General features: G+C 41.9%; 2 protein-coding genes across 2 annotated transcripts; one reads left to right on the forward strand and one right to left on the reverse strand.

Annotated features, from left to right (window-relative positions):
* Positions 1-491: 491 nt before the first annotated feature.
* LOC134099744 (sodium- and chloride-dependent GABA transporter 2-like) lies at positions 492-6,918 on the reverse strand. Its single transcript, XM_062552730.1, has 14 exons — positions 6,565-6,918; positions 6,135-6,269; positions 5,351-5,491; positions 4,953-5,040; positions 4,629-4,761; positions 4,073-4,207; positions 3,514-3,617; positions 3,102-3,226; positions 2,706-2,818; positions 2,169-2,309; positions 1,965-2,067; positions 1,619-1,719; positions 929-1,099; positions 492-651 (listed from the first exon to the last, which is right to left on the reverse strand). Exons 1-14 carry the CDS (start codon positions 6,713-6,715, stop codon positions 535-537), a joined length of 1,758 nt encoding a protein of 585 aa, XP_062408714.1. The 5' UTR covers positions 6,716-6,918; the 3' UTR covers positions 492-534.
* Positions 6,919-8,140: 1,222 nt separating this feature from the next.
* LOC134099745 (major histocompatibility complex class I-related gene protein-like) lies at positions 8,141-13,265 on the forward strand. Its single transcript, XM_062552731.1, has 6 exons — positions 8,141-8,228; positions 8,400-8,654; positions 8,996-9,280; positions 9,585-9,866; positions 10,134-10,263; positions 13,036-13,265. Exons 1-6 carry the CDS (start codon positions 8,174-8,176, stop codon positions 13,118-13,120), a joined length of 1,092 nt encoding a protein of 363 aa, XP_062408715.1. The 5' UTR covers positions 8,141-8,173; the 3' UTR covers positions 13,121-13,265.
* Position 13,266: the final 1 nt, after the last annotated feature.

Raw genomic sequence — 13,266 nt, forward strand, 5'->3', positions numbered from 1 at the left:
AGAATAGTTTTACTTTTGAAATACTAAATGTGAATAAAGGATAGCCCTATAGACAACGTTGGAATTGCTTAGTGTGTAATTGTGTGTAGTGTCCCAAAACAACTGTGTGGCAGAGCATGTAGAGTTGATTTGTACAGTCCAGGTGTAGGTTTTGTTTTGTGTCTTCACACATAGCTGCAGATTTATTATCAAGACTTTGTTTTGATCACTATATAGATAACATTATATCACTATATAGATAACATTCCATAATTGATAAGATAGTCATTGATGCTATCTTTACCTGTGTTCAATGTTTTGTGAGCAACTCATCTACAAGAATAATAATGATTGTTTACTTGTATACAGTTATGGTGTATCGTCTTAAGATCTATATATCCTTGAAAGATTATTTTTCAAAAGATAACATGAACCAAAACATTTGAACTTCAGCCAGACAACACATTTTATTGCATTTATTTTATTATTTTTTTTTATTATTTTTTTAATCTGCATTACATCCAGTTTCACATCCAGTACTCCAGTACTTCAGTACTATGCATGGCTTGCCATGCAAACACAATCCTTCCCCTCAGTGAGACTCTGAAGCTCTGACTTCTGCTTCTGGGTCAAGGGAAGGTCAAGAGCAGGAGAACACAGGTGAACCAAGCGCTGTAAAGACACCAATCAGTCAAAAAAGAGAAATGTTCAGATTTCGTTGTCACTTACTATTAGTCCATGTTTTTTACTTCAACATAAACCTCTGTTGTGTCATTGTACTTACTGTATAATACACACTATACATAAAGAATACTTGTAATACTTTTAAAAGACCAAAAATTATATATTTGAAGATCTTGTGGACCTCGAAAAGCTTTGCAATTAAGTATTAGTGGCAGCAGTACTTTTAATTTGCATCATTCGCAGTAAGTCCATTCAATAGCCCCACCTCTCTTAAAGTGCCTTTGCCTGTAGTGAGATGAAAGAGAGCGAGCCCTGGTATGAGGATGATGGAGGAGAGGGCCATCATCCAGCCCAGCACGTACACCCATCCTGGGTACACATACCAGCGGTTGAAGGTCAGTGGCTGGTACTCCACAAGAGAGCAAATGAAAGAGACCTGAGTGTGTGTGTGAGAGAGAGAGAGAGAGGGAGAGAGAGAGAGAGAGAGAGAGAGAGAGGAGGAGGAAATCACTGAACCTGGAGAGTTGCCACTGAAAGGAAACCTAAGCAACCCAAGCTGTAATTATTGTTAATAGTGAAAAAAATATGAAAAAGGGTTGTAAAAATTCATGTGATTTATGTATTCTAGATTTTCTAGATTTGTTTATGTTGGTCTAGAGTATGTATCTTTGAGGTTGTACAGGTGAGCCAACTTTCTAGGAGGAAAATGGTGCCTTTTCTACTGTACATATATTCAATTATGGCCCTGAAGTCCCATAAGGTGTGTTTTTTTTATCTTGTGTGCACAAGTTGTTTAACTTCATCTAACTTGTTTCACTTCTAAAGTTCATCTACAGTTTCACTTAAAAACGCTGTGGTGCCTGATACATCTGTCTGTTAATTTGATACAGCGTTTTGGTGAATGGTGACATAGATTTGTGTTTAGCTCCTGTTCTTGGAAACTCTTTATGCTCACCAGGGATGCAGCAGGGGTCAGATACTTCCAGCACACCTTGAATATGGGGCTGGGCTTTGACCCGGTCATGTCCTGAATGATGTCATACAAACGCTCAGTACCTAAGACACAGATGGCAAAGTACAGAGAATTAAGAAAAGGAAAAAAGGTCGCACTTTGCATATAAACGTGTTTTTTTATTGTTGCACAGACGCGTTTCGGCTAAGCCGAAGTCAATATTTTTGTCATTTTTGTTGAATGTGTAGAGGACTTCGGGATGTCTTCCCCCAACGGAATGTAATTGGCCCTTGCAGTAGATGCTGGTCTATGACACTCCTGGCTGGTCTAATGAATATGTGATACTCACCAAACAGCCAGCCCATTGCCAGAGAGAGAAAGACCGCGAGGAATAGCAGGCAGGTCCCATTACACGCATAGTAATCGAATATCTGGAAGACGTACATCCCACCCTTGGGGAAGTGAAAGTGATAATGAGAAGATTTCCACGGTCTGCTGTGCCCTATCCTCCCTCCTCTTCCACTAGCTGTTGGGATGCGGTGGCGTTGCTCACCTCCGTTACCATGAGAATGCCGACGCTGAAGCAGAAGAGGCAGTAGAACACCAAGCAGAGCTCCCGCCGCCCCCCGGAGCGCCGCAGCACCGTGGGCAGCAGGTCCGTCACCGACGTCATCACCACCTCCATCATGACAAACTGGGATTCGAATAACATGTTCACGTGGCACTGGGGCAGGGTGTGTGTGTGTGTGTGTGTGTGTGTGTGTGTGTGAGAGAGAGAGAGAGAGGGAGAGAGAAAGAGAGAAGGAGAGAGAGAGTGTGTGTGTGTGTGTGTGTATGCATGTTAGTGTTATATATTTATATATTATATATTATAGATATGTTATTCCACTTTGATAATGTAATGTAAACAGACATATATCTCAGAATTATGTGTGTGTGTGTGTGTGTGTGTGTGTGTGTGTGTGTGTGTAGCAATGTTCTGCATCTGTAACATTTATGTCCTTTTGTACATTTATTATGAATTGCGGACATAAATAAAGTTAAAATGTGTGTGTGTGTGTGTGTGTGTGTGTGTGTGTGTGTTTGTAACCTGTGTATCCAGGCCAAGTAGGATGATCATGATGAAGAAGCAGACTGCCCACAGCTGTGGAAAAGGCATCATGGCCACAGCCTGGGGGTACGCAATGAAGGCCAGACCAGGACCTGAGAGATGAAGGAACACAGGCAGTGATATATCTCTTCTGTAAAAACAAGGTGTGAGTTGAATAGATGTTACAAGTTTAATAATAATAATAATAATAATAATAATAATAATAATGGCTTCGCACGTCGCCGGAGTTCTAGACCTCCACCTAGCCATTATTTCCATCGAACCGGTCACCTCGTCGGCCGTTATCCCTTACTTAAAAGAAGTTAAGTAAATTAATAAATAAAGATGAGTGTGCTAGACCACTCTCCACACTGTAAACAGTTTAAGGTAAATCACCTGACTCTGCCACCACTTCTATGGGGACGTTCTGTTCATGGGCCATGAATCCCAGCATAGAGAAGACTGCAAATCCAGCCACCATGCTGGTGCAGCTGTTCAGCACACATAACCAGAGGCAGTCCCTGTTGCACAAACACAGAAAACAGAATGACATTTTTGGACACTTGAACTGAAGCTATTCCAAGAGTTGTCCAGCCAAACCCATCTAAGCCACGGTTCACTTTATGGTTTGTAGTGCCACCAAGACAGCCTTCACTCCAACCACTCATGCCACTTCTACTTTCCTTGCACATTCACATCTGCACCCGCACTGACCGAGGCTAATCTGGCCAGAGAAAGGCTTCCATCCTTTGTGCGCGAGGCGATTGTACTGACCGGACACAAATGCTTGCCAAATGCTTAAACTCACTTGTTGCAGTTGTTGTTGTATGGATTGTAGCTCCCCAGAACAGTCAGTGTGCCAACCCCCAGACTGAAGGAGAAGAAGATCTGAGAGACAGCCTCCATCCACACCTGAGCAGACAGAGTGATCACGCACTGCTTTAGAGTGAAGGACAGGAGTACAGGTCAAAGGTTACTGATCCTCTGGATTCTCCTCATCAGTTCAGAAAGGGTCGCCACAGGACACACATGTGGTTCACATTTCGCCATGAGTTGCAGACTGATATAACTGTGTACGTGACAGGAGTCCCTTGAAACTTGAATCAAATGCTCTTCATTATTAGCCTGGGTGAACCCAGATTAACCTAACAGGAATACACCATCATGGTATATCGTCAACCAAAAAACTTTGCATCTTAACCGTTTGGTACACTAGGCCTACTCTCAGCAAGCCCTTAGGACCTAGCCTGGGTGCACTTTAGCCCCGCCTATACATCATTTTTCAGCAGGGAAGTTCACATTCTGTCAAGAATCGTCAGGATGACGTAGTCAGGCTACTTAGGACCTGCGCTATTGGTCAAGTATACCTGAGGTTCTAGCAGTTTTGAGGGCTCTGGGTAGAGGTAGTAGACGACCCCCTGCAGAGCTCCAGGTAGCGTGAGCCCTCTGACGAGCAGCACCAGCAGCATCACGTAGGGGAACGTGGCTGTGAAGTAGACCACCTGGAGACACGGGGGCAACACAGCACAGAAACACCAGCAGGACAAATCAGTGCTGATGAGTCAATTCTATATTTGACTCTGTGATTGAGGTCATCATGTGATGGATCACACTTTGATTTGGATTGCTGGGAAGGGTGAGAGAGATGGTGGTGAGATGAATAAATGAATCTGTGTTGACATCTGTGTGTGTGTGTGTGTGTGTGTGTGTGTGTGTGTGTGTGTGTGTGTGTGTGTGTGTGTGTGTGTGTGTGTGTGTGTGTGTGTGCGCGCATCTGTGTGCGTGTGTTTGTGTGTACGTGTTAGCATGCATGCGTAAGAGAGAGAGAGAGAGAGAGAGAGAGAGAGAGAGAGAGAGAGAGAGAGAGAGAGGATGGAGAATGACCCAAGACAGGCTCCATGACACTGATATGGTATTCTGCACCTTTCCGGTAGACTTGACTCCTTTCCAGACACAGAAGTAGCAGATGATCCACATAGCGATGAGACACAGGAGGATCTCCCACCTTACACTTCCCACCTCCTCTATGCCTGCTGAGATCGCCAGCACACGACGCCTATGGGAACACAAATCTCAATGGACGAACTTTTGCTTTATGGTTCCTATGTCTTCTTAATACAGTATATTTTTCAGATATTATCAGATTCATCGTTCACAGTTACATTTTTGATTAGTGGAATTAGGAGTAGTTCTGTGGTGTTATTGACAATGTAGGAGTTTAATATCTAATAAACTGTGCTAACTCACTCCCAAAACTCTACGGCGGCTGATGTCGAGTTACTTTGACTCGTCCAGTTGAATGTCTTGTTGTTTCCAGTTATATCCACACAGTTTTCTGAGGCAGAGTAAGAGTGCTACATTATATCATGCATAAAACCATGCAATCCAAGATATACATTTATAAACGCACACTTAATTCTATTTATAGAACCTGTACCTTCATAGCCTAGAAATCTAGACGCCCCCAGTGGCAGCAAATCTAATTTCCTGCCAGGGTAGTACCTTCAGCCATTTTAAGCAAATAGTGATAACTGATTATGGTGTTCAGTGACTTTACATTTAGGATACTTTTGTAAGCCATCCATGTACAAGATTCTGTCAATACCTATTCCATACGTCTGTTCCAGGCCCTGCCTATTCCATACCTGTGTTCCAGTTGTTGTCACAGCTAGCCCATGGTAATGTAGAACTGAAGGAAAAACACAGGTACAGTAGTGCCCATGCCAGGATGACAATGTAACACATGGAGCTGTAGACCAGGATCAACTGTCCAGCATAGCCAATACCTAAACAACACAGGGTACAGGACTATCATAAGGTTCAGTGATAAGGGGTTATATGCAAACATCAATCAAATGACACGTATTCGGACTCAATCTCTCTTATGGTGATGATATGGGGCAACTATTTGGGTAATGTTGCTGAGCAAACACATAACCGGTTCTGTGTTTTTGATTGAATGATCATGATAATTTTCCTACTGATTTCCATACCGATAAGTCCTCTGAAAAAAATTAATGTTGCCCAATGTAAATAGGAGCGTACCAGCAACAACAATACACTTACAGTATGACCCAGGAACATTGCTCAAGATGTTGTCTTGTGTATCATCAGTTTTAGAGCTGGCAATAAGGTTCTAATTCTCTGACAGATCAGTTCAAGACAAAGTTTTCAATTCTGTGTCTCTGACAATGAGGTACTTATAAATTCATCCAAGTGCATTTTTGAACGCCATGAACTCACGCCATGTTCATTTCCAGAATCTAGGTGAGTTACTGAACAGTTTGTGTGTCATCTGTGTTAATGTTTTCCAACTCAGTAGAGCACAGAGACCCACTGGTCATTCAACAGAACTTAATTTCAAATAATAATTGTTAAGTATTTTTGCTGCCTTTTGACTTCCAGAGTACCCATCTCTATTATGCTTACCCACGGCCAGTGGACACAACCTATGCCAGGTGGTGATGGCCCCTTCTTGGGTAAACTGTCCCATGGCGGTCTCCAGGAGGAAAAGGGGCACCCCGCAGGTGACCACAAACACCAAGTAGGGCACAAGGAAGGCACCTCAAAAATGAACGATATACGTTACTATTTATCTCAAATCCAAAAGAGAAATTAGGATGCACAAACAGATGCGTGTGAATGATACTAAATATGTCTTACTTTCCACTCCATATTATCCAAAAGAGAAGATGATCTAACATCTAGCTATGTTTTCTAAATGCAATATATTATTAAAATTTTCTATTTCTCCGTAATTTTTTAATAAAAAAAAAATCAATGTAACACAAACTTATTTGTAAACATTTTTGGATGTTGCCATTTTGAGCCCTTGAACACCCTTTACATGTGAACTCACCTCCACCATTCTTGTAGCACAGGTAAGGGAACCTCCACACGTTTCCCAGCCCCACCACGTTCCCTGCAACAGCCAAGAGGTACTCTGCTTTACCAGCCCAGTGACCACGCTCCTGCAATCCCAATTTCTCTCCATGCTTCACCTGGGCCATCGCCTTCTGCCAGCAAAGTCAACAGTAGACCCCTTCTCTCACCGGAGCCTCACAAAAATAGGCTTACTTGATCATATCCTGTAGTTTGGACACTTGGTTCTGATGTCAGGAGAGGACTATCTTGCACTGTAATCTATTTTACTTAATCGCTTTGGTTACAAGTTCTACCATTCATACCAGAAAGCACAAAACTTATACATGGAGTCTATGTCTATGTCGTATTTTCATCTGACCTCTGCCCAAGACTAATGACTAACATAAAGGCTAGAGAACAGAGGTGGGTGAGCTGTTTCCGTAACACATATCTAAACTCAAGCAACACAACTTGAGCTATTTATTGACCACCTTCCAAAAACAAAAAGACTTGGTCTCAGATCAATGACTGACCATGCTGTAAGGGAACAGTAAACCACCCCTCAACCATCCCTATAGTTGAGTCCAGCCATCAAGACATTTTGAAATACAACAGATGATATATTACCTATAAACAAACTACAGTGTAGGGTAGAGTGGGGGAAAACGCCCCCCTTAAGGGAAAATGTGGCATTACTGTGAAACAAAAGCTAAATGTGTTCTGAATTATTATCATGGTTATAAGTGGCAATGACCTTAATTATAAACCAACTATGAAAACTGGCTAGACTTTATATTTCATTAGATATTTAACAAAAATAAAATGTATACAAAAGGGGCGTTTTACCCCAGTAGTGGGGCAAAATGCCCCCCATGGGTGGGGTAAAATGCCCCCACCTAAAATAACTATTTGCTTCATACATTAATAGCCAAATCAACAGACATGCTGTTAAGCAATATATTAATTGTAAGATACTATATTTAATTCATATATTAGGCTTACCAGCAGCCAGGTTACACCTTACCTAACCTAACATAGCCTACACTCCTTAACTGACCACGGAAAATTACGACATTTTACTATGAAATCAGTTTTCCTTCAACTACGTCGCGAGCGTAAACTTCACAGTGGATATATGTGTGTCCCCGTAGTCAATGGGATGCAGAGCAACAGGAAAAATATAACTTGACTGCATCTAGTGATTATTATGGGAGAAACAGGCGGGGAGCGTTTTACCTCAGGGGGGCATTTTCCCCCACTCTACCCTATGCATGATATTAGAGCATATTTAACATATATTCTTCATTCAGTATTCAAGATGCAGTACTGTGTGTAGGCCTACATGAAAGCTTACCAAATGTTTTTTTTTGGCATCATGCATTATCATCATTTTAACCTCGTTTCCCATCTGAACGCACACAATTAAATGATTACTGTATGCGCATTCTAAAACACACAGTGTTGTAATAAGTGTAGGACCAAAGATGCTTGATCACTGACTCTCTGGTGGACTGGAATTGCGGAACTGTGGCTGAACATGTTACTTTCATTTTTGGTATTATGGCGAACTTCAAGTTGTGAATACGCGGAAGAAACGCTAAACTATGAAATATTTGATCTTAGGCGTGATGTTATTGGTTATCAAACCGTGTCTCGCAGGTAAGTGATGCTTTCAACCCTAATCCGGTTTTTGTAGGCTACTCATTTATTATAATGGCCTTTATAGGTTATTGATCTACGCCGTGGGCCTACTAAAAGATGGTGGGCCCTGTCGCAAAGTTGTGAGCAAATATAACAATATTTATTTCTTGTTGTATATTTAATTTAAAGATGTCCACTCTCTTCATCGACATGGCGTTGCAACTCAGGGGGTTTCATTTCCTCAGAGCATTGACATTTTAATGGTAGATGACATTATCGTCCACTATTACATGACTGCTTCGAAGGAATTCTCAATACCGCAGTGGCTGAACCATTCAGAGGGTGTTATACTCTGGGAAGAAATCAGAATGTATTCCAATCATAATCGTTTCATCATGGACACTGCCATAAAACTGACAAGCAAACGCTTCAATCACTCATATGGTAAGCACGTCTATCCGTATGAAAATGGAATTCAGAATTTTATAGTGAATTTATAAGGGGTTTCATCTGGCCTTATAGGCTTAGTTAAAGAAGTATGAGGTTTGGGTTCTTCAGTGAATTCTCACATGAGAGACTATCTCCTTACATCTTTTGAACACATTACTTCTCACAGTTCTGGTGCCATATGGTTGCACCCACTAGTCTCCATCACTCCTCCCTCGCCTCCAGGGGGGACATGCAAACTGTACTGAAAACCCACCTCACTAGCCTACAAAACAAAGGTAAAAGGACGAGAATGGAAGTCCGTCTTTACCTTTCCTTTCTTCTGTCTATGTATCTAGACCACTTTTACCAGGCCCATGGTCGTTGTGAGTGGGATACAGAAGAGGATACCGGTATGTATGTTTCAGCATCCATGAGTCATGCTTATGACGGTAAAGACTTCGTAAGTTTTGATGTCACATCCAGGACATGGGTAGCTGCAGTGTCAGAAGCCGTCTTCTATCAAACTAAAAGACAGGAAAATATCAAGGATCTGGATCTACTGATTTACAGCTACAACCAAGGGTGTATTGACTGGCTGACAAAATTGCTGCGCTTCAGCAAGGAAGAGAGGAAAGAAAAAGGTAAATATATCTTAATTCACGGAAAATGAGTAACACCTATTTCATGATTTTATCTGTTTTTATGATGCCTTCAACACATTAACACACACAAACACATGCAGCTGTTTACAACCCCATGATGAACATTGTACAACATAGAGGTATGCGGTTTAAGTGACAGAAATCTAATAGCTAATACACACACACACCCACACACACCTACACACACACACACACACACACACACACACACACACACACACACACACACACACACACACAAACAATGATGGTCAGGTAACATTTGTTTTTACTTTCTGTGCAGTTCCAGATGTGGTGCTGACTGAAAAGTCTTTCCCTGGCTCCTCTGACAAGCTGGTCACCTGTCACGTGACTGGTTTTTACCCTCGGGCCGTGCAGGTGGAATGGCTCAATCAAGATGGCCATGTATCTGATGGAGTGAGCATTGGGGAGGTGCTGCCCAATTGTGATGGCACATACCAGGTTAAACAAACCCTGAAAGTGGCAAACGGAACCCAGTGGTCCCAAGTCTACAGGTGTCAGGTCATACACAGCAGTGTGACTGGGAACATCACAGTGGTATGGGGTAAGTATAAAGTATATTTGGGCTCAGCCACCAACAACACTCTGACTGTATCCAGGCCTACTATAGTACATACATAGCAGGTGTTATTATTTATTGATAATTAGCTTTGAAGATTGTTTTGGTTGTCAAGTGAATATGCAAATATGTTAGTCAGTAATACATGAAGCTCAAATGAGACTCATATGACATACAGAACCAATGTGGAACACAGTAGATCTGTGTATTAAGCATCAGCATACGATATACTATTTCTTTTGTCCTTTTCAGATCCCAAGAAGAGCTTGTTCCTGCCTATGATAGTGGGAATCACCATTGGATCCATTGCTGTAACTGTGCTAATAGTGATAGTCTGCTTCAAAAGAGGAAAATGTCATCAAACCCCTGCAGTGTTATGCAGGTAAGGATATAGCTCACAGTTACACAGCTCGATTTCGGAGTTATACAGGTAAGGACAATGACATAGCTCAGTAGCCTGGAAAATCCAGACCCTGGTAATCTTTCAGATTAAGGGTCTGGCCACCTATAATGTAATGGCCCGATTTGAGGAGCGGCACCATGCATGCATTTGAAAATCCCACTGCACGCAATTGGATAACACTACGACCAATGTTTACTCGCCAGCATCAGATACACCGATGTGATTGGTTTCCCCCGATGCCTGGGGTAAAAGCATGGAGGTATTATAAGAACTGGAGAGAGGGACTAAGTCCCGCCCCCATTCATTTCAATGGCCGATGCTAGGCTAGCTACTTCAGCCAAAAAAGTGTGAAATTGGCCGCAGCCATCTTTGAGAAAATGGCGTTCCATGGGTGTCCATTTCCGTCACCAGCTAGAATGAGCCAATTAGGTTCCACGTTACAACGAGACAACATAGGTACATCGTTGATGAAGATTGGAGAGTGAGAGAAGGTGTTCGTGAACGCGCTCCTATCGTTACAGGCGCAAATGTATTTAATTATTTGAGTTGGGATGGTGGTGGAGAAGTTTGCCCCTTGTCTCGAAATCCTATAATGTGATATTCATATATCATGATATAATAAACATGACGAGTCAATATTGAGCAAGAATTTACTTAGCATACACATAAATATGATCCCCACAGTAGCCTAAATGCTTTGAACTGACTGTAGCCGTTATGTGCGCAATAGGCTGTCTACCCGACGAAAATGACTCTTAATAAGTAGACATGGGATGTAAGAAACGTGTGGATACCAGATATGCTATTTGTGCTGCACCCAGTGTGAATTTGCAGTTTAAACCTACATTTGTAGACAGACGAAATGAAGACAACGCATATTATAGGCTTACCGGTAGAAGCGCGCATCCATGTGTTATGTTTCGAGCAGCATGCATTTTAAGTCTGCTGTCACTGTCGGAAACTTTTGCCGTTATCTACTGTAGGCTGTGACCCCCAACGCTGCGTTGTTATGAACTAGGCTACAGGTCTGCAGCTGAGCGTTTTAAAATAGTTTCCATAGCCTAGCCTACACGACAGCGAGTTAGAGAATTTCTTCGCATTTCCTAGAATGTCTTATCATACCTTGCCAACTCATACATAGTCTAATGCAAATAATAGTAACCTATTAGAACGACATTTGCTTTTTTCTTTTATTCACAAAGCCTGGTTTAATGATAATCCACAGGCATCAAGTATCGGTAACTTTTAATCCTAGTAGTCAGTCATTTTATTTATGTCTTCTAGAATGCGTTATCAGCATGGACGCGCGAGGACGCTCGTGCCGAAATCGAAATTCGTGCATGAGCTGAGACAGCTCGTGAATGAGCTGTCTTGTGCATGCGCTGGTGCCGGATATGGTACAACCATGGAACGCCATTTTTTCAAAGATGTCGGCGGCCAAATGACATGCTAACTGGCTGAAGCTAACCCTCCAAATCCTGACCCCCTGGGTAAAAGTAACGTGCATCATTGCTTATTGCCAGAGTAGATACGTTAATTGTGTTGACACAATTCAAATTGTGGTCTCTCCTGATTTCCAGGGTAATAGCTCAGAGTTACACAGCTCAATTTCTAAATGCTTAATGGAGTCACATCATGCATTCAGGCTGTTTCTCCCTTCTAAGACACTAATGAAAGTTTCAATAAAATGGGGTTCAGAGTAGGTGAATTTAGCTCTACAGCTTTGAATTAACATGCACCAGGTAATGCCTTTGTTTCACTACATGTTAATGGTAAAATGTGAAGAATGACTTAAGTTTTCTGTTAATTCAAACATGTTTTTTATCAAACGGTTTAGCATTGGTTTAGCTTTGGTTGATTCTGTTTTGGTAGAGAAACTGCAGTTTTGCAATCTAGAATGACAACATCTGTCACACATGTTATACTGGATATCGGGGGGTATTCCAAGGACGTGGTTTAGTGACAAATCTGGGTAAGTTAACTCAGAGTAAGTGTTAAAGCTCCTCATAGTAGAGCTGTATGGCTTAATTTCCTAACAAAACAATTCTGTAGGGCTTTGTTGTAGGAGGTTTACCACTCTCTCAGAGTTAGCGTACCCAGGTCTGACATTAAACCACGTACTTGGAATACCCCCCAGAGGTGTAAAAAGTCCTACCAGGTATTCGTTCCAACCATTCACTAAACCAGCTGATTATAATTGCACAGCTCCTCAGCCATAGATATTAGAAAGCTAGATACCGCATTGGGCTCCATAACATACGGAAATAGCGCCCCGATCATGGTGGGGGCAACGACACTGGAGGCCAGTGAAGAAACAGGTGTCGTGTCTCTAATTGAATATCAGACAGATGTCTCAGGTCAAGTGTTGCCCACAGTAAGGTATTTTCCCCCATGTTCACATACCACCTAACAGAACTCGACAGATAATGTGGTCTATATAGCTTTCTAATATGTCCTCAGCCAGGTATATCACCTTTTTTCTGTTTGCAGTGCATCTTCATGGAATACACACATAATAGAATAACCTAAAGAAATATTGTAGTCTCTTGTAATTAAGTTAAGCGAATATGTAAATTAATTTAGGCAACATACAAAGTGTAACATGTCGAAGAGTTTGAATTACCATGACCTAAAACGTTACTAGCTACTGTAAGTGGTTGATATGGAAGGTAGCCTACAGCTGTTAGGCACATGTTGGCCAGCTACTGTTGACCAGACACCTGAATATGCCTCTCTTGTAAACAATTTCAGGAGAACAAGCAACTGGAACTTGCCACCTCAACATAGCATGGAGCCATGCAATCCACCAACATCTCCACTCATTGAACAACAATAATCAGACTATGGGAGAATGAGGCATAGCTTCATCAGCATGCACAGGAATCCTTTATGTTCTGTTCATGTACTTGCAAACTTGTTACAGACTACTATTTTTGAAAGATGGGTTTCTTTTCTGATGGTATGTCTCACAGCTTTCAGTTT

This window comes from Sardina pilchardus, chromosome 13 (assembly GCF_963854185.1).
Source record: "Sardina pilchardus chromosome 13, fSarPil1.1, whole genome shotgun sequence".
Lineage (NCBI taxonomy): Eukaryota > Metazoa > Chordata > Actinopteri > Clupeiformes > Clupeidae > Sardina > Sardina pilchardus.

What these genes read in the sequence shown, in the direction of transcription:
- LOC134099744 (XM_062552730.1), bottom strand. Translation starts at nt 6,715, where the DNA reads ATGGCCCAGGTGAAGCATGGAGAGAAATTGGGATTGCAGGAGCGTGGT. An exon ending in GTGCTACAAGAATGGTGGAG is followed by an intron (nt 6,270 to 6,564) that starts GTGAGTTCACAT and finishes TTCATTTTTGAG; the next exon opens with GTGCCTTCCTTGTGCCCTAC. An exon ending in GCAAAGGCACTTTAAGAGAG is followed by an intron (nt 652 to 928) that starts GTGGGGCTATTG and finishes GTGTCTTTACAG; the next exon opens with CGCTTGGTTCACCTGTGTTC.
- LOC134099745 (XM_062552731.1), top strand. Translation starts at nt 8,174, where the DNA reads ATGAAATATTTGATCTTAGGCGTGATGTTATTGGTTATCAAACCGTGT. An exon ending in ACGCTTCAATCACTCATATG is followed by an intron (nt 8,655 to 8,995) that starts GTAAGCACGTCT and finishes CTATGTATCTAG; the next exon opens with ACCACTTTTACCAGGCCCAT. An exon ending in GAACATCACAGTGGTATGGG is followed by an intron (nt 9,867 to 10,133) that starts GTAAGTATAAAG and finishes TGTCCTTTTCAG; the next exon opens with ATCCCAAGAAGAGCTTGTTC.